The 20,727-nt window shown below is 43.2% G+C and overlaps 1 protein-coding gene across 5 annotated transcripts; it reads left to right on the top strand.

Moving 5' to 3' along the window:
- The first annotated feature begins 734 nt into the window (after positions 1–734).
- On the top strand, positions 735–20,495 carry LOC126526729 (uncharacterized). Of its 5 annotated transcripts, none has more exons than XR_011895941.1 (4): positions 735–792; positions 5,508–5,874; positions 14,531–14,600; positions 20,086–20,495. XR_011895941.1 is itself a non-coding variant. In XM_050174589.2 (4 exons), exons 1-4 carry the CDS (start codon positions 954–956, stop codon positions 20,262–20,264), a joined length of 1,107 nt encoding a protein of 368 aa, XP_050030546.1. In that variant the 5' UTR covers positions 799–953; the 3' UTR covers positions 20,265–20,495. The 5 variants fall into 5 exon arrangements, 2 of the variants coding, with proteins under 2 accessions (XP_050030546.1, XP_050030545.1); XM_050174589.2 differs by lacking the exon at positions 735–792 and adding an exon at positions 799–1,444; XM_050174588.2 differs by lacking the exon at positions 735–792 and adding an exon at positions 799–1,444 and having other exon boundaries at positions 5,478–5,874.
- The last annotated feature ends 232 nt before the right edge of the window (positions 20,496–20,727 follow it).

Below are 20,727 nucleotides of genomic sequence, written 5' to 3'. Positions count from 1 at the left end.
AAATTTTGACCCTTCCAATTTCTAACGCTGATGCAGAGCGCGTGTTCTCTTGCGTGAACTTGACGAAAACAGAGATCCGTAACAAAATGAAGCTGGACTTGCTCATGGCGATTCTGCGAATCAAATTTGGGCTACGACTTCAAGAAAAAACAGCATCATCGTTTGACGTTCCTGCTGAGTTGTTGAATAGAATGTGCCAACATTACTCCGGCATGAACACTATCTACTCTAGATAAACTACGCGGACTGAACTTTTATTTATTTGCAACGTACCTGATGCTTGAAGGCCAAGCAAGAGAACCAAATTTCCTTGCTCTTTATTTACTCTGTGTTCTTGTGTTGATTCAAAATGATATTATTTATTGTTCATTAATAAAAGTTGCTTATAATAATGGTACTTTTCTACTTGGCTACAAATTTGGCGCCAAGACCAGGTGGCGTGGCTACTTTTGGCTACTTTTAGCCTCAGTTCTGGCTCTTTTTGAAAAATTCCCAACGGCAACCCTGACGACCAGTGGTACGCGCGAACTCGCTCCAGATCGACCAGTGAAATTCGGATTCGTTGCCGCGGAGCAAGAAATCCTGCTCCGAATCGACCAGTGAAAAACGCCAATATGACAAGGTCCGCTTTCGCAAGGGGCTTTACGCTTTCGGATTGAGCAGCGTCATCTGGCGTCCACCTAAGTAAGTTCCATGCGCTGGCGCTGCTTATTTTCGTACCACCATAGGTACCACACGGTGGTTTCCCATGTCTGGTTGCGTCTCGTGCTGCTAGCATCGCGAGGCCGGGCGGTCAGTGTGCACGTTTATTTACGTTAACTCGGGTGGAAAACTTAAAATGCGTCGCTGCAACAAATCTTAGGCACTGCGTTTGCCTAAAACCGTGTAAGCGCAGCTTGCTTTACAGTCCCGAGTCCAAAGTTGCCGGCAACATACGCTTCTCTCTCGTTGTCATGGCGAGGCCGCGTAAAGTGCGCACTCCCGAGGAACAGCGCACCTACGTAGAGCGACGGCGACAGCAAAGACGAGAATCTGATCGGCGGCGGCGGGCGGCGAACACCACCGGCGAAGAGCGTGCAAAAAACACCGAGCGCATGCGGCAAGTCAGGCAAGACGCCCAACGTCGCGAGGCGGAGAATGCATCACAAAGACGTAGGTACCACGCGGCTACATTGCACAACTTCAAAGGAGCGTACGCTGAATTCAAAAGATACTTTCTGGACCGACAATATCGGTGTAGTTGTAGAGTGTGCGGTCGGCTGCGGTCCGAGAGCGACTTGACCACGATCGGCAACGTTCGCGATCCCGCAAAGCGGACCCGTGCTCTCCAGGTGTTGGCGGACACCTTTCCAGACGCCGGGGACATGGCAAATTTCCGGGTGTGCGGCACCTGTAAAGGATCCCTGCTCAAAGGTGCCGCGCCCCGATTCCCAACTACGAACGGGTACGTCTACCCCCCGATGCCTGACCATCACCGAGATTGAACGACGACGAGGAACGGCTAATCGCAGCGCGACCTTTACTTTTACTTCAACTTCATATAACGCATGTTTTGACAAATACTTTGTACCGACCACCTTTGTAACGACTCAGAGTCCCCGAAGGTATACTTGATGGTATGTGTGTATCAGTGCCTCATAGAAGAGGCACTGGTCTGTCTGTCTGTCTGTCTGTCTGTCTGTCTGTCTGTGTGTGTGTGTGTGTGTGTGTGTGTGTGTGTGTGTGTGTTTGTGTGTGTGTGTGTGTGTGTGTGTGTGTGTGTGTGTGTGTGTGTTGTTTACAGATATTGCAGACCTTCATGGAAGGGCAAATTCAAAGACAGAACACAATGCATTGTACAAACAGCAATGCACATATATTTTAAAATGCATGCATGTAGATATAAAACACTTCCAAATACATATGCAGATCTGGCACATCGTTAATGGCCTTTTTAAAGTTTTCACAACCCGCCGTGGTTGCTCAGTGGCTATAGTGTTGGGCTGCTGAGCACGATGTCGCGGGATTGAATCCCGGCCATGGCGGCCGCATTTCGATGGGGGCGAAATGCGAAAACACCCGTGTACTTAGATTTAGGTGCACGTTAAAGAACCCCAGGTGGTAGAAATTTCCGGAGTCCTCCACTACGGCGTGCCTCATAATCAGAAAGTGGTTTTGGCACGTAAAACCCCATAATTTACTTTTTTTTAAAGTTTTCACTCTTGAAAAGCTCTTCAGGTAGTGAATTCCAATCACTTATTTTTCTCGGGAAAAATTTGAACTTGTGGGCATTTGTTTTTGGCGAAATGAGAAGTTAAGCTATAGTTGTGTGTGTGTCGTGTTTTGCTGGTTAAAGCCGCTGTGACATATGGTGTGGCTGGGATGCCAAGCTTTGCATGTAACAAGGAGTGCAAAAATTCTATCCTCACTATTTTTCTTCTGGTACAGAGAAGTTATATTTGGTTAGTTCCTGTATTTGTTGTAGACGAATCGTCCAGTGCACCTTTGAACCTTCTCAATCTGTGCAATGTCTTTTTTCATATGAGGATCCCACACCATGGCAGCATGCTCAACTTTTGGCCTAACAATAGTTTCATAAGCTAATTTCTTCGCACTGGCAGGTGCTCCCCTTGTGTCTTAAAAACCCGAGCGTTTTCATAGCAGATGAGCTTATAAAGCAAATGTGATCACTCCAAGTAAGCTGGTTGTTAATGGTTATGCCTAAATATTTGTATATTGTGACCTGAGCCACAGATGTAGTGTTGAGGGTGTAGTTAAACGTAAGAGGCATCTTCTTCCTAGCCATGCTCATAAATACTGTTTTCTCAAAGTTCAGTGACATCCCACATTTGCCACACCAAGACAAAACATCATTCAAAGCAGTATTCAGCAGGCCTTCAGGCTTTCATCTAAAGCGGAACATATTTCTTTACACCACATGCAATCATCAGCAAAATAGTTAATTTTGACATTTTCATCAATAAAGGAGGCCAAATCATTTATATAGACCAAAAACTATAGAAGACCCAGCACACTCCTCTGCGGAATGCCTGATGTGACATCAAGTGGAGGGGAACAAACACTGTCAGTTTCCACATACTGTGTTCTCTGCTTTAAGTAAGCACGAATTCATTTTATGAGTAGTGCCGGCACTCCAATTAATTTAGGCTTTGGAAGTAGTTTACTGTGAGGAGCCTTGGCGAATTCCTTACTGAAATCGAGATATACTACGTCAACTTGTCCGGAGTTATCTAATATGGGTGTGAACAGCTGTTGCTAATTGTGCAACGGTTGAAAATCCCTTCCTGAAACCATGCTGACATGGACTGAGCGTGGAACTTGTATGGGAATATGTGATTTGCGACTATGTGTTTGAGGAGTTTACAGGAGGAACAGGTTAAGGAGATAGGACTGTAGCTCCCTACAAAAATGCGGTCTCCGGTCTTGTGAATAGGCACAGTTCTGGCTTTAAGCCAATTGGGGAGGGTAATGAAGCTGACAACAGTGATTAATGAAATATTTTGGTTAGGACTTCTGTATATATATATATATATATATATATATATATATATATATATATATATATATGTATATATATATATATATATATGTGTGTGTGTGTATGCTATGAATGAGAATGGAAACTTAGGGGCCCAGTTTTTATTTGATTTTGATTTGATTTTGGTTTATTGACTTTCTTTCTGTACATGAACAGAAATCGAAGCAAAAGCAAGAGGCTATACAGCCTGACACAGGCTTTTGCTCCGAGATACAGTTCAGCACGCAGTCATAATACAAGTAGAGAAACAGCAAGAATATACAATAATTAACATCAAATAATCATTTAACAATCTAAATTGTCTCTATAGATATACAAAGAAAGAAATATCAGAAATAATTTTTCTCGTTCTGCCTGATTACATAATTAGTCTTAATCAAATTCTCAAATATTATAATTAGGTAGAAACTGTCAGAAATTGTAGGCAACATGAAAAACTTCCAGTACAGCTTTCTGTTGCTCGATACATGCCACGTAAAAGTGCTTTTCCGAGTGTGAAAGAAGCCTGAGATACACGCACAGTGCCACAAGCGGCCAGTTGTGTGGCAATTTTGCATGTATTTGCGGGCTACTTTCACGCTCGGAAAAACACTTATGTCATGGAAGGCGTTTGTTGTGGGTAAGAATTAACCCTTTGAGGGTAAATCTTTTTCCCAAAATGCGACCGCCCAAGGTTGATTTTTTTTACTGCAGATTCAAATTCTTCTTAGGGACTTATTTCGAAAAAAAATTACCGTAATTTTTCTAGGGTGGCCATAAAGTGAGAAAAAAATATTTTGTGTTTGTATATATGTACTTTTCATTCATGAAGAACAACAATAAAAAAGGAAATAAAGTTATAAGAATGAAAAATTTGGTGCATTGTTATACACATAGTTCAAGGCTTTGAACATGCACACATGAGAATATTTCGCAAGACTCAAATGTTCCTGCTCTTAAACTAAAATGTACATCCATAGCGTAATCGAACTGCGTAGGTGCGCGCACTCAAGAAAACTGTGGTTGTGTGCCCGTCAAAAAAGCAAAACATGCGACAAACTTACGCTAATCTTCATCTTATCGCCAACCACAGGCAATTAGTTTTCGTGAGTATCAAAAAAAAAAAAAACGCAGCGGAACCTCGCATGCACGGCGGCATCCTTCCTATGCACACCCTTGTGAGCACTAAATGAGTGAGAAACAAGTGGTAACCCTTTGAGTGATTAGTAACGAGATGGCCATCAGTTTCGCAAGTGAAAGAAGCCGAAACCGCCCGCGGAACAAAAGCCAAACCACCGCACGCGCGCCAATGTGCGAGCGGTACTATGTAGACGCGCCGGAGCAAACTAGCTCTAAAACAAACCGTGCAACAAAAACCGAGAGAGGGAGGTGTGCGAAAAATATTTCCTGTATTCTCACATAGTGGCAGCACATGATAGGAAAGAAAAATTTAGGAAATCTGCGCACTTTTTAAACGCACGGACGGCGCCGTAAATATACGGCATCAACCATTTTTGGACTTGTTAGCGTTGCCATATGTTTACGTCATTGACCCTCAAAGGGTTAGAAGAAGTGAATGCTATTTCCTCCTTGCCCTCTCCTTGTGTCAGGTCTAGAAAATTTTTACGAATTTTGGGGTTCCCAGGTAAACAGGTGTGATATTATGCTGTAATATGGTGGCACCTGCTACTGTCCCATTTCGCAGGGGAACAAATCAATTGTTATAATTTGTGTAGCCTGAGTGGGTTTGTGATGGCCGATAGCACGGCAGTGTAGCAGTGTTTGATGTGCTCTTGCACAAGCGAGTCCTCGCAGAAATTGGTCCAAAACATTTGTAAACCGAGCAAGTGAAACTGTGGTGTCAGTGTTTGCCCTCTGGCGTCAATTGAGTCGTTGCACTTGATAACCGCATATGTCTATATAGTCTGATATGCATGTGACTTACACACAATTTTTAAAGTTCTCTTATAGCGCACATCCTTTGGAACAGCAATGCAGATCCTGTTGTGCCAAGAACCGCACGATGTGTTGTGCCAGTCTGTCACTCGCGGTCAGCACCCAGCTATCTCCTGTACCCCTTGCCTGCTGAACCGTCCCAGCGCCAGGCTTGGATTGACTTTGTGCGTGGGTGCCCTTTTGGTGGTGTCTGTGACTGGAACCCACCGACCAACGAGATCAGCTTAGTGTGCTCACTGCACTTCACAGTTCGCTGCTTCCGGTTCCAGCGACCACGTGGCTGCAGTGTGGGATACAGGAAATGTCTAAGAAAGGGCGCAGTGCCAACACTGTACCCAATTGAAGAGCAGGGTAGTTCGATGGCCAATAAGAATTCCCCTGGCAACACTGCAGAAACTTTGGTGAGTCATGATACTTTGTGGCCCATTTGGCGGAAATTGCCACACACATTTCTAAGACCATTAAAACTGCACGATGCACATATGAAAAGGGACACCAAGGGCATAAGGCTTGCCTTTCTTCATTTTTTATTGCATTACATATATTTATTTCGTGGGCAATGCTTGTCATTTCCCGTAGGTCAGGAATAAAGGAGGTGACTAACAGGGTCCTGCTGGGCTTACAGTAGCAATGCTCATCTCACAAAATAATTTCATGTTGTGCAATAATTAAAAAAGTAGTTAGTTGTACGTGTGTGAATATTTTCAATTTTCAATATGAATAGAATAGTCCCTGCTATTTGATTTGCATTTAATTCGAGAATTCAGTATTTTACATATCCTAATATTATTTATTTCATACATATAAGCTATGTATAAAACACTTAATGGGAGGGAGAAAGGCTGATGGTTGTGAGGACTGTTCTGAATTATTCTGCAGCAGGAGAGCCATTGCGGTAGTCCTGAGTGAATGCATGGGGCACATAACTTGTACTCAATAATTTCCACTCATCAAGAATGGCTTGCGTTGAGTCATCCTGCATAGGAATCTGTTCCGATTTATTATTTTAGCAGTTGCATTGTGTTGGCATCCATGTAAGACAATGTGCAGTGCAGTTTTCTTCTTGAGAGAACTGCACTGCACATGCAAACACAACACTCTACATATGCCTGGTAATGTTCCCTAGTTTCCTTACTGTCATTGCCATTGTGTTCCAAATAATTGATAGCAGCTGTTGCATGATGCCAATGTACATAAACCTGCTTACTTCTTTTACCAAACAATCTCAGAGCAAGCTAAATATTAAACATATTATATCCAATTCAGTATTCTATGATCGTTTTGCTCAAAGTATATTCCAAAATTTTGCTTTTCACAAACACAGAGTAATTCACTGGAGCCACCCACTGCAGCAGTGTCCCCGCGATACTTGTCCATCCATCTCATGTGAAAACACCAATGTGCACTCGGTTTCTTATTCCAATACCAGCAAATCTTCCAGGTCATTGCTTGCTGCATTCACAGCTATTGCCACCAACCCTATTCCAATAAGCATCTTTGCAGTAAGCAACGACAACTGCCGTGCACTTGGGCCTGACCAGCTTGACTTGCATGGGCTTCTCGTGTTCGATTCATGCCAAGTGGGTGCATCAAAACTTCCCTCTGCAAGCTTCTGACACAGGCTCAATTCGAGTAACGCAAGCACAAATGTAAGCTTGTGAAAGCCGCAAAAATGACAAATCGCCTCTTAGGCCCCACCAGCTTGGCGCATTGGTGTCTCGCACTGCAACGATTCAAGCAATGCTTCGCCTTTCATATAACAATATATGTCGACTGCAGTTGAGCCTGTCAAATTTATTAGTGACATTCAATCATATGTTTTCCCGGTTGGTACGTTTCCTGTCATGTTTTTTTCGAAGACGTATGAATGAAGTTCTACTAGATTACGTCAAAATGAAGAAGTTACGAAAGTTCGCTTTGAAATTTCGAGCAGAGATACTCGTTTGTGCAAATTCAGTTACCACAGGCTGCTTGTTACATAGATTCATAATTTGGTAGTCTCTTGTATGATTCCCATAACTAGGGTGCGCTTGTTCTAAACAAACCTGTTTAGGCAGTAACGAGAAAATACTCAATCTCGATACTTCACAGTATCTTGAATGCAGTATTGCAGTGTCTCTATACTTCACAAACATCTGATTCTCCCTCTGCCTGGAGCAGAGGAAACAGCCACGGGAACTTAGTGTCAAAAGGGGGTGAAAAATGACTGTGTGGCTTGCTCATGGTAGTGAAAGAATTTGCCAAGCAACATGTGAGCATGCAACTTCTATTAAGTGTTATCAGACTTGCACATAAAAAAAGTTCATGTAGTTATGTTTTTTGGTAATTTTCTAACTCAATGATTACTTTGATTACTCAGTAACACTCACCGTAATTCAATTACTTTTTTCAGTAACCAATTACATGTAGCCAGTTATATTTTTCACGAAGCAAGCGCTGACAGGCGATGGAGCTTGTAACACTTGGATTGGCTGGAACTATAAAAACAAAAGGGATAAAACAACTTACATGGAGTTGCCTCCTACCCACAATCAGCATCCTGCAGCTACACCTAGATCACCTGAACATGTCAGGTTTACAGGTTAGCACATTTCTCTTGGAAGTCCATCCTCGGAGCTTTTTTCCTTATAATAAATTTCTCTCACTTTCTCCTGGAAGTGCATATTAAGCTGCCTTTATAGGCGGAAAGAGCTGCTGCTCAATTCTTCGCTTAGTACAGTCTTTGACTTCTCTAGTGTAGACACAATTTTTGGCCGTTAAGTCTTTCGTTACCGTGAGAAAATTGTCTTTTTTTTTTGTAGGTCCTGGGAAAAAATTATTTACCACTACAAGTAATATTCCAGCATACATTGCAGCATAGCATATTGTGCATAAAAAAAATGCTCTTTCCAAAAACATACATTGCCAAAAAAAAAAAAATCCATTATGTAAAACATACAAATTCTAGAAAGCACCACTTTTGCTGCCAGTTGATAAGAACAACAATAAAAAGACACAATATCTACAAAAACATTAATATCAAAGGAAATTCAGAATATATTTTCAAAGATAAATAACCCAGGAATAGTCTGTGCAAAAATACATGATCAGTACACCGCCGTTATTCGGATATAAAAAGAAACTAAGACCAGTTCTTAGCTCATGCCATGCGGTGAAGCCATTCCTGGGTTTTGTGAAGCACAGGTGCACTCCGCACTTTTCCCACAAGACGTCTGGTTTTTGTTCAGCTTTGCAGTCTTCGTAACACATTTTGCAGTTCCGCCTTTTCAGCATCTTCTGAGAGTGTTCCGATAAGAACTCGAAGGAACGTACTTCACCAGTTTGTCTAGGGTCATCCACTTCTTCCAGGACCGATCGCTCTCAGCGTAGCTGGGCAACTACAAGATTGTGCATCCAAGCATATTTGTATTTTTGCAGGTTGTCTATATCACCTGTGTAGAGAAGAGTACAAAGAAATCCCGCGCCGTTGTAAACTGTCTTGTGCTGATCCGTAGTGCTGGGCTGAGATGTGCTATGGGCAGTCTTCTTGGCGTGAACGGAAGTTTCTTTGCTGCGGATGGCAGCATATCATAACCAAGCAAAGTATTCACCTTGAAGAAAGTCAGTAGAGCTCCCAAGTCGTGCAAAAAGATTGGCAGATAAGCGCGCACAAGGAAGGAGACCGCTCAAGGCCGTAAAGAAAACTCACCGGTGAATAGCTGCGGTTGTCTCATGCTGACACAAAACATTGTCACTGTCAGAGCTTGAGTCTGCCTTGCTTTCATCTTCGGAATCATAGCTCGAGTCCTCATCACTAACTTGAAAGTGCGGGTGCAGCATAGTTTCGAGCCCGACGCTTTTCTCGCCACGCAGCCGTGCAGGACTACGCCATGGGAGCGTTTTTCTATAACTGCGCAGTGACATGGGCAGTGCCACGCAGCCGGGATTTTACTAAAGAAGTGTTACCGAAACTTTTGGAAACTGGTTGCAAAAGCCAGGTCCACATGTAGGACATGCAGCGGACCTTCAGAAATACACTTTAGCAGAATAAAACGACTCGGACTCCATACCAAGGCTCACTAGTGAACAGGTGGCGTCATTTTCGATGAATTATCACCGCCCAGCGCTGTTGCACGGCAAAGCTGGCGACATAATTTAATTAGTGACTTGCTGGGAGTCATTTGATTAGAAAATATTGATGCGAGTGTGGCGTAATCATGAGCGGCATGCTTTTTTCTCGAGCATGGCAGTAGGTGACAGCCACGCCTTTTTGCTCTATAACATATGCACATTAGTTCGCAAACAGGTTCGTCAAAAATCATAACATTGCCAGAGTGAAAAAATTTAAACTGATTCTGAGAGTGCAGTGCCTGTACTAAATACTGGATGGCCTTAAGTGGATAAGAAATGGCTCCAACATGTCAAGCATCAATCACTGGGGATTGATTTGAATAGGCGTGGTAGATAAATGCATGTGTTTCTAACTGTTTGATATTACCTTCCTCTTATAAATATATTTTTGTGATTGTAGCACACAAACAGTATTTCTAAGGCTGAATAATATGCAGCTTGTTATTAAATTGCATTACAGATGTGACCACCTTTTCAAGGAATATAAACGTTTGCTGGTGTCTGTTGCATTTTGGTGTTTAAATGGCAACTCCGGCAATTTCTCGATGTCCACTGATGTTCATAAAATTTTGAATATATGTTCGCTTTTGCATTCTGATTATTTGTGCCAAACTATATGGCTGCAAGTAATTTAGTCTTCCTGAAAATTAATTTAAAGATGGGTTGCGTTCCAGACTCATTACTTTCTACTGGCCACCCTGTGTTTGTTAGGTCAGAGTCTACACCTCACTGTTGCTGAAATCGTCGCTTAAATTGCCGCTGTCTAGTTCTGAAGCTGTAAAAGCTCCCTGTGTTGTCAGGAGACATCATCAGCTTCACTTCTTTGGTGTTAGCACCATGTGTGCTGTGTGTTTAGTGCGCATTCTGCATGTTTACATTATGGTGGTGCAGGACCTGACGTCATTCACTCATCGTGACAACACACGAAGCAGCTACCTCTTTCGGTTTCAGTATCTCGTTTATTGGTTATGTAAAATTATTGATGATGTTCTTAACAAATTGAACCACCCTACATGTGATAGGACCATCAATACCATTTGAAAATGACAATAACCCAATATGGTTAAAAATACGCCGAAGTTGCCCTTTAAGTCTAAATCGCTAAGGAGTGAAGGGAGTCCAGAGAGGAGGTCCACTAGATGTTGGCCAACAAATTGAAATGGCACTTCTATGGCTTGATTGGCGACTCCAACTAAATTGTCGCCATCTAGAAGCCATGCTGAGAAACAGCCCGTCCACGTTCAAGCTTGAAATGAAAGAAGGCCTCCTATCATGGTGTGCGCTGAATGCCTCGTAGTTCTCAAACCATTGTGATGCCACCGTGCACAAGCCCGAAAATGAAAAAAAAAAAAGTACAGATGTTGAAACACCTGTTGTGTACCATTATGCGTGTCATTGCAGTGGAAAAACAGCAATGTATGATTTTATCTTTTCGCAAAAGGAGCAGAAGACTTGCAATAGGGAGTGAGTTGGATAAGAAATTTCACATTGGGAAAAGATGAGGGTTGATACTATACCGGTTTGTTCTTGACTGGAGGCTTTTTCCTCTTCGGCGAGCGCAATATTGCTTTCAATATCTTGATGGTCTTTCAAACCGCGGAGTGTGCTTTGTTTAGGCGGGCGCTTTAACAAATTATAGTGATGTATGTTTAAGCATCATTTGGTTTTGTTCGTTTATAGCTTTCTGCCCCACCATTAGTGTTACTAATGGTTTAAGAAGCAGGAATATTCTCGCTAATGTACTTTTGCCTGCAGGCACGGTAGCAGGAATGATAACTGCCTCGGAAGGTCTGAAGTTCATCATGACACTTGTTATGCCATGAGGCAACATATCGTTTTCATAGCATGCTTTAGTTTAGCAGTGCACGAAGATGCTCTTTTCTCATTCAGCGTGCTGTCAATTTATTTGCTCGAAAGAGGTTTAGAAGCAACAACAAACAGCGCTCGTTCCAGCTATGGAGTGTTCGACCTACGCAGAGCGCTGCTGGTTTGCTTTCCAACACTGTTCACACAGCTAAATTCCATTACAACTGTTTCAGTTCATTTTCAAGTCATGCATTTACACTATAGTACAGGTGACTGCCTCAACGAAAACTCGCGCTAAACTTTGGAATACTTCCTGCGTTTCACTAGGGTTTCAGAATTTCTACGGGCGCCGGGGATCAGTATGTTCGCAAGCCCGAGCCCTACCTCGAACACTGCTTATTGCAAGCATGAGCAAGCACCAGTCATAGAACGCAGACAACCTTATCACACGTATCAGCTAACTATAAAAAGAAAGGTGTGGCCCCGACTCAGCAAGGGAACTCTCATTTGATTTTATCCCAAGACACACTGACCAGGTAACATTACAGATTTTAGCCTCAGTGCAGAATATGCGTATTTAGCTTCTGAAACCATGACAGACGTTACTGCCTGTATATTGTGAAATGCTATATGTGGTATACAACACAAATCGCAGTGCATAGTTGCCTGTGAAGGTCGAAAACAGTCAAGTATTATACCTGTACTAGTGGAGCAACACCGCGAACAAGTGCTTGCTCATTTTGGAGGCCCACTATACACAAACTCCCTTTTTTTAACTTCCAGGTCACTTAAAATGCTCTATGACTTTAACAAAATAGAATCTGATGTGGCTTACTGGGCAGGCCGGTTGTTGGCATGCACAGCGCAACAATTTCTGCGGTTTCGTCACTGAAATCCTTGAGACCGTGATCAAAATAAGGTGATTGGCAGCAAGGACTCTTTCAGCTTCGACGAAACACCTTGATTTGACACCATGAACGAAGAACGTGGGAGTGCAGCATCAAGCGAAAGAGCCGCTGTGAACCTGGATGTGGTGGTAGCCATGTTTGTTTATTTGCACAGTGTTGCCAGTACAAGTGACAAATTCTGGAGTTGCCAATAACATTGGCCACTTGGGATGTGGATGCCAGAAAATCACATATGAACACTTTTTCAGCCTTTAATTGGCACTATCGGGAGCGCCTTCCCCTATTATTGAGCATTGCACTTCGTCGAAAAGCCAGACCGGAGTATCACGGGATTGATTTTCTACAACCTTTTGAGCAAACGATTGTATGTTACTATGCAGTCCTCTCCAGCACACACATCTAGCAAGTTTTCAGTTTCACTGCAGATGCCTTCATAAAGAAACAATGCAAGATTGTCAAACAAAATTTTGACAAGCAGTTCTTGTAAAAATAATGTGTCAAGGGCTGAAGAGGACACATTGTGAAAGAGCCAGGCAGCCTTGTTTATTTACTGTATTTTTGCAGTGTTAATAAAAGTATGGAGGAAAGTAATGTTGAAGTAAGCAATTACTTTTTAGTATTTGCTCGAGTACTTTAGTGAGGCAGTGATCGGTAACCGTAATGAATTACATTTGTAAAAGAAATAATTGTAATCGGTTACCTTTTTTCTTGAATGTGCAGAAGTTGGAATGCTGTTGAAATTCAGAGCATCACAATATTTTGCATATGCAACAGTTTTTTCATAGCCTCCGAGATAGCGGTCACATGCTACAGTCTTGGAACCTTGGAAACGTTGATGCCTTCAGGTAGCATGTGTGGGTTTATTGACCGGTTGCCTTCACCCAAAAAGACCACATTCTCATGATGCCTGCGGCAGAAAGGATGTTCCACATCCACCGCCAAGGCTTGTGAGTGGTGGTGCTGGCTAACACTGCCAAGGTTCTACTAGGAAACATAAATACCCAAGAAAGTGTATGGGGAAACAGCGTCACGGTAGCTATATTGGTAGAGCATCGCATGTGTAATGCGAAAGTTGTGGGATAGTTTCCCACCTGCAGCAAGTTCTTTTTCATCCACTTTCATTTCCATTAATTTATCGTTTCTTTATTTCATTTATTAAGCACAAGTAATTTCCCCATGTTGTCCTTGGTGTCAGTGTTTGTTGGCTTCTTATGATACGACTAATAAAAATCAGGCCCCTCAGTTAGCTCCCTTTCTTCTCATTTAGTCTTGGAACCTGTGCTTTTCGTATAGTGTGATGTTACTACTTGACAAAGTAGGAGTAGGTCTGAAGATTAATGTGCAGAAGACAGGTAATGCTGAATAGCCAGGCAATGGAACAAGAATTGTTGATTTGCAGTTAACCCCTAAATCTGTGCAAGAGTAGTATATACCGTGGTCACTTCGAGAGATGTTTGTGCATTGTGCATCCTGTTGGTCACTGTTGAGATTTTATATGAAATGATTCAAACCATCTTTATTCCCCACTCTACTTTGTGAGGCATGACATGACAGCTGTAATGTATATTAACTTTTTTATACATTGACAAATATGACCCCTATTGTAAATTATATCAGTTTACATTTCCGTGTATGTTCACAAAAATGACCCCAAATGAAACAGGAAAACAACACGACAACCGCATGTGCAGTGCTGCCACATACGAATATAGCTGCGACTTGCATTAATTGCATCATTGCAGTAATTTGCAATGTTATCACTGCCTCCTTTGAGCAGCTTTATGCTTGCTACGGTGTCGCTTGTTTTGCATTGCATGTTTTTGTTCAGAATGTTAGCTTGAAAAAGAGTGTCATACGACAGCATGCAACAATGGAGGTTTGTGCTGTGCTGTAGAAAATGTATGCTGCGAGCTCTAAGTGGACGTTTTCGGAGCCCCCACATAGTCTACGCCTGTGTTTACATGCAGTAGAAACTTGTGCACTGTAACTTCAACTTTATCGCCATTATTCTGTGTTTCTGTTTAGTGCTTAGCCATATATACTGCCATTGTATTGTACAAAATATTCTATGAATTATTGCTTGAGCAATAATCTGCAAAGCTAATGTATACCTTGACAGTGCTGAGCAGTTCTTTTCAAATTCCAATCAAAGTTTGTCAAAGCAACCATGGATCGCATCATGTGACATGTTTCCAGCGGTGTTTTGAGGTTGCTTGTAACCGCTTCTTTGCAGGCTTCCTCTGACGTCGAAGATCCAGAAGGGAAGACACGCAATTCATTGGCTTCCAGCCTGTCAGTTGCAGGTTAGTGAACAGTGCTGTACACAGGCCGCAATAGAGCAGTCTACATTTGTATTCTCACAGCTTTAAAAGAAGTGTTGCACTTAGTCCTGCTTTGGGTTTCCTCAAATTTTGCAGCAAGATTCCATTTTTAGGCCCCATCATTCAGTTAATAAAGGAAAATGGTTGCTGTCGTTTCCTGCCTTGTATGGCTAGGCTTTTTGATTCCTATGAGCATCTAAACAAGTCTACGTTTGTGTGGCAACTGACTTCTATAGCAGTGAGGTGCACATAAAATGATGGTGTTCCAGCTTTTATGGACAAACAAGGAATCTAAGTATTTTACTGAACAATCTGCATCAGATATAAACAATCTTATTCCTATTTTAAGAGAAAACAAAAATCAACTGCTGCAAGATATTCTTTCAACTTTTTGAGAATCAATATGCAGGTCTCTTTATGTTGTAAAAAGCAGTAGGTCTTTTACCAAGAGTGTGAACATACGATTGGTCTTTATGATTGGCAAAGACTACCCTTTGAGGACTCCTGAGTATTAGTGCGTTCAGTTTCACTGATCCACATGATGTTCGTTCATTGTTGCATCTTTAACTCATCACGCTGTTGATTATTGCACAACACGAGCGCTTGCTTTGACCTTTGTTATCGTGTACGAACTACTTATTATTTTGCTGATCTTGCAGAATGTGCCCTGTGTTGTCTGTACTGGTTTCTCTAGTATAGACAACCCTGCTTTCTCTCTTCTGAGAAAACAGAGTTCTCTGCTTTCAGCATTAAAGTTTTTGTGCAGTGACAGTTAAAATCTGAAGTGCAAGCATGGTCCCATCTACAGACTCGCGAACCTTGTCATGCAACACGAGTCGCACAAGGTGTTCACATACCACGGTTAAAAGGATGTTCCACATCCGCCACCATGGTTGTGAGTGGCCCTGGCTATCAACACACCCAGGGCTAAATCTATGACACATGCGTGAATGCTCAGGAAAGTGGACAGTGGGACAGCCACCTTGGTAGCCTAATGTAAGAGCATTGCATGCATACCGTTCAGCTCTTAATGACTGCAAGTTGTAGTTTTGTCCACTCTTGCTTCCATTGTCCTCAAGACTTTTTCATTTCAACTAAAAGAACAGTTAACTTGTTGTACCTATTCTTTGGCTTCATTATCTGTTCACTTTTGCATAGTTGTAACTAGAGAAAATCAAGCCCCTTCTTTCCCCTTATTCTTCTGAGTCCTCACACATGTAGTGTGTCCTGGTGATGTGCAGATAGAGTGAAAAGTGATAGGCATGATGCTGAAAGGCATGACAGTTTATAGTCTTTTGACACAACAAAGGCATAATTGGAGATCTCTGTCACAGTCGACATAGACTGGGTATGCCTTCAAGACACAGAAACTTGCTCATGTCCCCACATAATACTCGTTTCATGTTTTTTATTTTGCTCTAGCTTCAGACCTGTAAAAAATAGCTGTTTCAAGAGCAATGAACATCTTTTTGTGGCCTAGAGATAGATGTCTAGAGTTCTGTAAAATCTGTTTTATGTATGCCTGAAAGTAGCAACTAAAATGGTTATATAGTTAAACCTGGATATAACGAAATTGACAAATGGTCGAACATTTTCGTTACAAGGAGGCTTTCACTATATGCAGTTTCAACATGAAAATTCGAAAAATAAATGCACAAATTAAAGAAAGACGGAACTGGAGGTACTTGCTCAAAACGCGGCAAAAAACTGTTAGCGGCAAAAAACTGTTATTTTGCTTTGTTGCTTGTTCATGAGGGATGGCAACACTGAACGCTCGTAAGACATCAAGGAACGCAACGCTGCACCATCATCGTCTAACGAGCCCACGACGCAGCGCAAAATGTCAATGACATCCAGCACTTCCTTTGCAACAGGCAAAACACATGATGAATTGACCTCTGAAGATGCGCCGTCATCACTGTGATATCATACACTTTCCACCAGCGCCTCATCTGAGATCTCTTCAGTAGCAACGGTGCAGTCGTCTGCATACAAAAAATCTCAAAGCTGCACATTGCCCGGGGGATGCTCCATTCACGCACAGTGAAACCCAAGCTTTGGCGAGATCGGCCTGGCTTGACAGCTCCTCTTCTCCACTGTTATGTTTCCGCAGCCTGAACCAGTTTCCGAGCCTGAACTAGCTGGCATGCCAAATATGGCAGCTACATCCTTCTTTATTTCGCCTCCAGAAACATTGTCCAAGATAGCGATTTTGTTTTCAAGAGTCAATATTTTACGTTTCTTCATTGAGGCGTTTCATCCTTGGAATGATACATCGAAGTGACTGGATGCATGTACACAGGAGCAAACTCGCACATGTGCATGGCATCAAAAATGCAGGAAGAGACAAAGAGAGACCACGAGACGTGGGAAGCTACAGTCCTTTTTTTCTTAGTAGTGTCACTTGGTGTCAGGTTAATGAAATGAAGTGCAGAGACTTCTGCAGCTACGAAAGAGTGGCGCTGCCGACGTGCCGCTGGAAATTATTAAGGGGCTTTAGCCGGCAGCAACCCGCAAGTGGCAGCAATGTCGCAGAACAAGCCGCGGAATGTTTGAAGGGAGGAGGAAATAAGGACATGGCCGCGATGGCAACACGTTGCCAGGCGCCGCAAGAGACATAGGGGGTACCTCAATGCGCGGGCAGGCATGCGCAAACAAGTGTCGTCGCTTCCTACTCCTGACGCCGGTGGCACTCTGTGGAAGCCTCGCTGTCGCCAGGACTACTATGTGCGCGCCAAGTGCGATGACACCGCTTTGCGCTCTGTTGTCGGCGGGGCAACCACAGGAGATGCATGCGGCTGCTGCTTAACTAAAAAAAATTGGAGGCGGAATCACTAGGTGGTCTTCAGGGGGGAATTCGTTATTTTCAGGGTGTCTCCTTCCACCAATTTGTTACATAGAGGTCTCACAAATACATGTGTTTCTGTGGAGTGATGGCAGGGAATAGAAAAACTTCGGGATATTGAGGAATTTGTTGTATGGATGTTCATTACAGGCAGGCTAAACTAAATGAGTAGTATAAACTGTTTAACTAATCATGATCTAGCATCAGGGCTGGCTACCACTAATTTATTTATTTAACAGCCTTTAAATGTAGCAACTTGAAAGCATGCGCACCTATTCGTAAGTGGATGTGATGGATATCCCAAGATAATGCATGAATGTTGACATGAGTGTCACTCCTGGATCCTGGAAGCATGTCACCCACTCAATCTGTCCAGGTTGTGATGTGATAGCCACTGATAATTATTAATGTTCTAGGCCCTGTGCGATTTCTGGAAAGTGGGAATAGTGGCATTGTTTGCCTCTTGCTCTGGCTGTTGCATGTCGTCTTATCTTGCCAAGTGGATGTACTGAGCAGTCTCACCCAAGTACCGTCACATTTATGCTTAGGAGAAGGAAAGTACCAGCATAGCGTGTTTGTGCAATAACATTGCGTTGCTCACATTGGGAGGAATGTAGAGGAGGAAATGTGTGGCAATAAAGTTTTCCTTTTGTTCTCAACTTCTTTGCACCTCTGTGCTTCAATAACATAACTGTGTTTGATAGTGGCTTTTGAACAGGATCCACCTGCACAAAAGCCTGATCCTCTACTCACCATGCCACACAAATTGGGATTGGCCCAGCTTACCTAATTTTGATGGTTAGGACATTTGTCGATTGTTTGTGCGTCGTGAGGCAAGAAATGACTCTTGACAAGTGATAACAGAACAAAAAGGATATCATTGCACGGAAGTTACAAAAGAACAAGTGGATGGCTATAATGCCTGGCAGTTTAGAAGACAAATAAAGCTTGAGCTCAAAACAAACGGCGAAAAATGACGCAGGTCCAACGAGTTGGAATCTGTGTACAGTGAAGCTTAGTGCGAGTGCATAAAGAGTCGAAACATGACTGCACTCACGCGCACACACACAAGCGCGGACGTACACAAATTATACTGAGCATTTTGTTATGTGGAGTTGCTGCCTACTAGCAAGTATGACTGAGGCCTTGAATGCATTGTGATTTCAGAGGGAGTACGTGTATACGTTTGCAGCTCAATTTGAATCCATTCTATCTACATGAACCGTTTACTTCTTCTCATTACTGTGCAGCCACGGCTGCACGAGGTGAGCTTTCTGGTTTTTCTTTTTCTTTCCCCTGCACAGCCAGCACCACTGCTCCTGTGGATGCAGAGACAAGCACCATGTCGTGGTGCTGCAAGAAACCCAGCGGCGTGCATGCTCTGCTATGTTTGGTTGGCCTATTTGGCAAGGGCACATGAGGTCGCAGCATCCACAGTCATGAAACCCACCAATGTTCGCAAAGAAAAGCTTTGCTTTTAAATAATTGTGAACATCCTGAGCACTTCAGGTCCAAAAGTGGGGAAATGTCTCGCACATTTTGACATGACCAGTAGAAGGGTGGCAAGTGAATTTTCGTGTTGTTCTTACTCTCGGAGGGAAGCCGAGGTGACAGAACAGACTGACATCAACACATGACTGCAGTACCTTATTCAGCGTCGACACATGTCAGTCTGACCAGCCCAAGTGGCCTGCACCTCTGGTGGCTTCATCCCAGAGAAGGACCTCATCCACGACGCCTCTCAACAGGTGGACTGGGAGGGCTTCCTTAATACAGCCCCGTGGCAGGAACATCCTCTGGCCTGAGCTCATAGACTGGGATGACACACTGGTTCCGCGGGTCTGCAGCTCAAGTTTCCTTGCATTTCACCTGTTTCGCCCTACGTCCTTCCTGCTCAAGCCACTGGCCCTTCTCTTGGCTTCGCGTTTTTGTTGTCTTCCGCACACAGAATCCACAAATCTAGATGCAGTCCAAAAATTAATCAAACAAAACTGTCCATTTAAGTGCATTCACCACACCAGTTTACTACCTCTGCAGTTGGCACAGGCCCTAGTGTAACATGTAGCATTTCTTCACCATCACTGGCATACTAGCATTGTCATTGTTGTCATCATCACTGTTTTCATGCTTTCACTTTGCCGTTGTCATTTGCAGTTGCTCACTCACCTTACACGGACAAATAGTGCCATCTTGTAACACTTTGCACTAGTCCAGGTGATGCTAGATAGCCTGCACAATGGTTCTCATAACATAGTTTTACACAGTGCATAGGATCTGCATATTTCTTCCTCTATTAGTTTTGGTACAAAGCTAATGTTCTTTTAAAGGCTTTTGTGATAGGAACGTGAGCAGCATTGGCACTGTGAGCCCCTAGGACAGAGTCATCACTACAAAATTATTGAGGGCAAAGTTTTACCACAGAGTGCCTTGTTACTGTGAGTATAACATGAACTTTAGTGCTTGGAGTCCTCATATAAGGCAAGTGAAGTGTAGAATGCAGCCCTTGATTAACGGGAGCCTCCTGTCTTTAATACTTCGGTTTTCAGCAGCTGTGCTTTATTTGAAGATTTGTCATCTCGGTGGTCCAATGTCTGTCTCACTGTCTGACCTCTCTCCTTCCAGGACAAGATAGAGGACACTGTGCTAGTGACCAGGACGCAGTGCGGAGGGTGGCGTGTCTTGCAGCATTCGAGCTCATCTTCCCCAAGGACGTCTCCACCCAGTGTAGCGTGGAAATGGCCTCAAAGGCTGCCAGCTGTGTTGCCAGAACTGCGTCCAAGTCAGTGCAGTGCACTGTGTGAATAGTGTTCCTCTTCAGAGATACTTTAAATGAAGAGAAGATCTTAGCTGTGTGTGTGCGCGCCATGCCTGTTCCTCTGACCTAAGTGACTGTGCAGTTTTGCTGCTGAGAGAAGCAAGGTTGCAGGTTTGATTTCTGGCCGTGACCACTGCAGTCTACTGGGGAGCACAAAGCAAGAATGCTGTTTCATCATGTTGTCTTCGCAGGCAATAAACCAAGTGATTGAATGTTTCTTGAGAACATTGTTGCAGAGCTTGTCCAGGGAATCAGAAGGTGTAGTCAGAGGAGCCATGGATTGCTTAGCAGACCTCTCTCCGCAGCATGTACTAGAAGTGTGCCCTGCAGTTGCAGGAGCCTGTTGCTAGTGGCCTTGCCGTGAAGTCATGGGGGAGAGGGGTTGCAATGTTTACTGGCTGCAGATGACTGAGCATAGTGCTGCCAAATGGGATGCCACTATAGCAGTG

This window comes from Dermacentor andersoni, chromosome 8 (genome assembly GCF_023375885.2).
Source record: "Dermacentor andersoni chromosome 8, qqDerAnde1_hic_scaffold, whole genome shotgun sequence".
NCBI lineage: Eukaryota > Metazoa > Arthropoda > Arachnida > Ixodida > Ixodidae > Dermacentor > Dermacentor andersoni.
The sequence above is the reverse complement of the archived record's forward strand: the minus strand, read 5'-3'. Positions and strand labels throughout refer to the sequence as shown.

Excerpts from the sequence above, each read along its gene's own strand:
- LOC126526729 (XM_050174588.2), top strand. The coding sequence starts at position 954 with ATGGCGAGGCCGCGTAAAGTGCGCACTCCCGAGGAACAGCGCACCTAC. Across the intron at positions 1,445-5,477 it reads CGATTCCCAACTACGAACGG|TTCTCTTATAGCGCACATCC; the intron begins GTACGTCTACCC and ends CAATTTTTAAAG. Across the intron at positions 14,601-20,085 it reads TTCCAGCCTGTCAGTTGCAG|GACAAGATAGAGGACACTGT; the intron begins GTTAGTGAACAG and ends CTCTCCTTCCAG.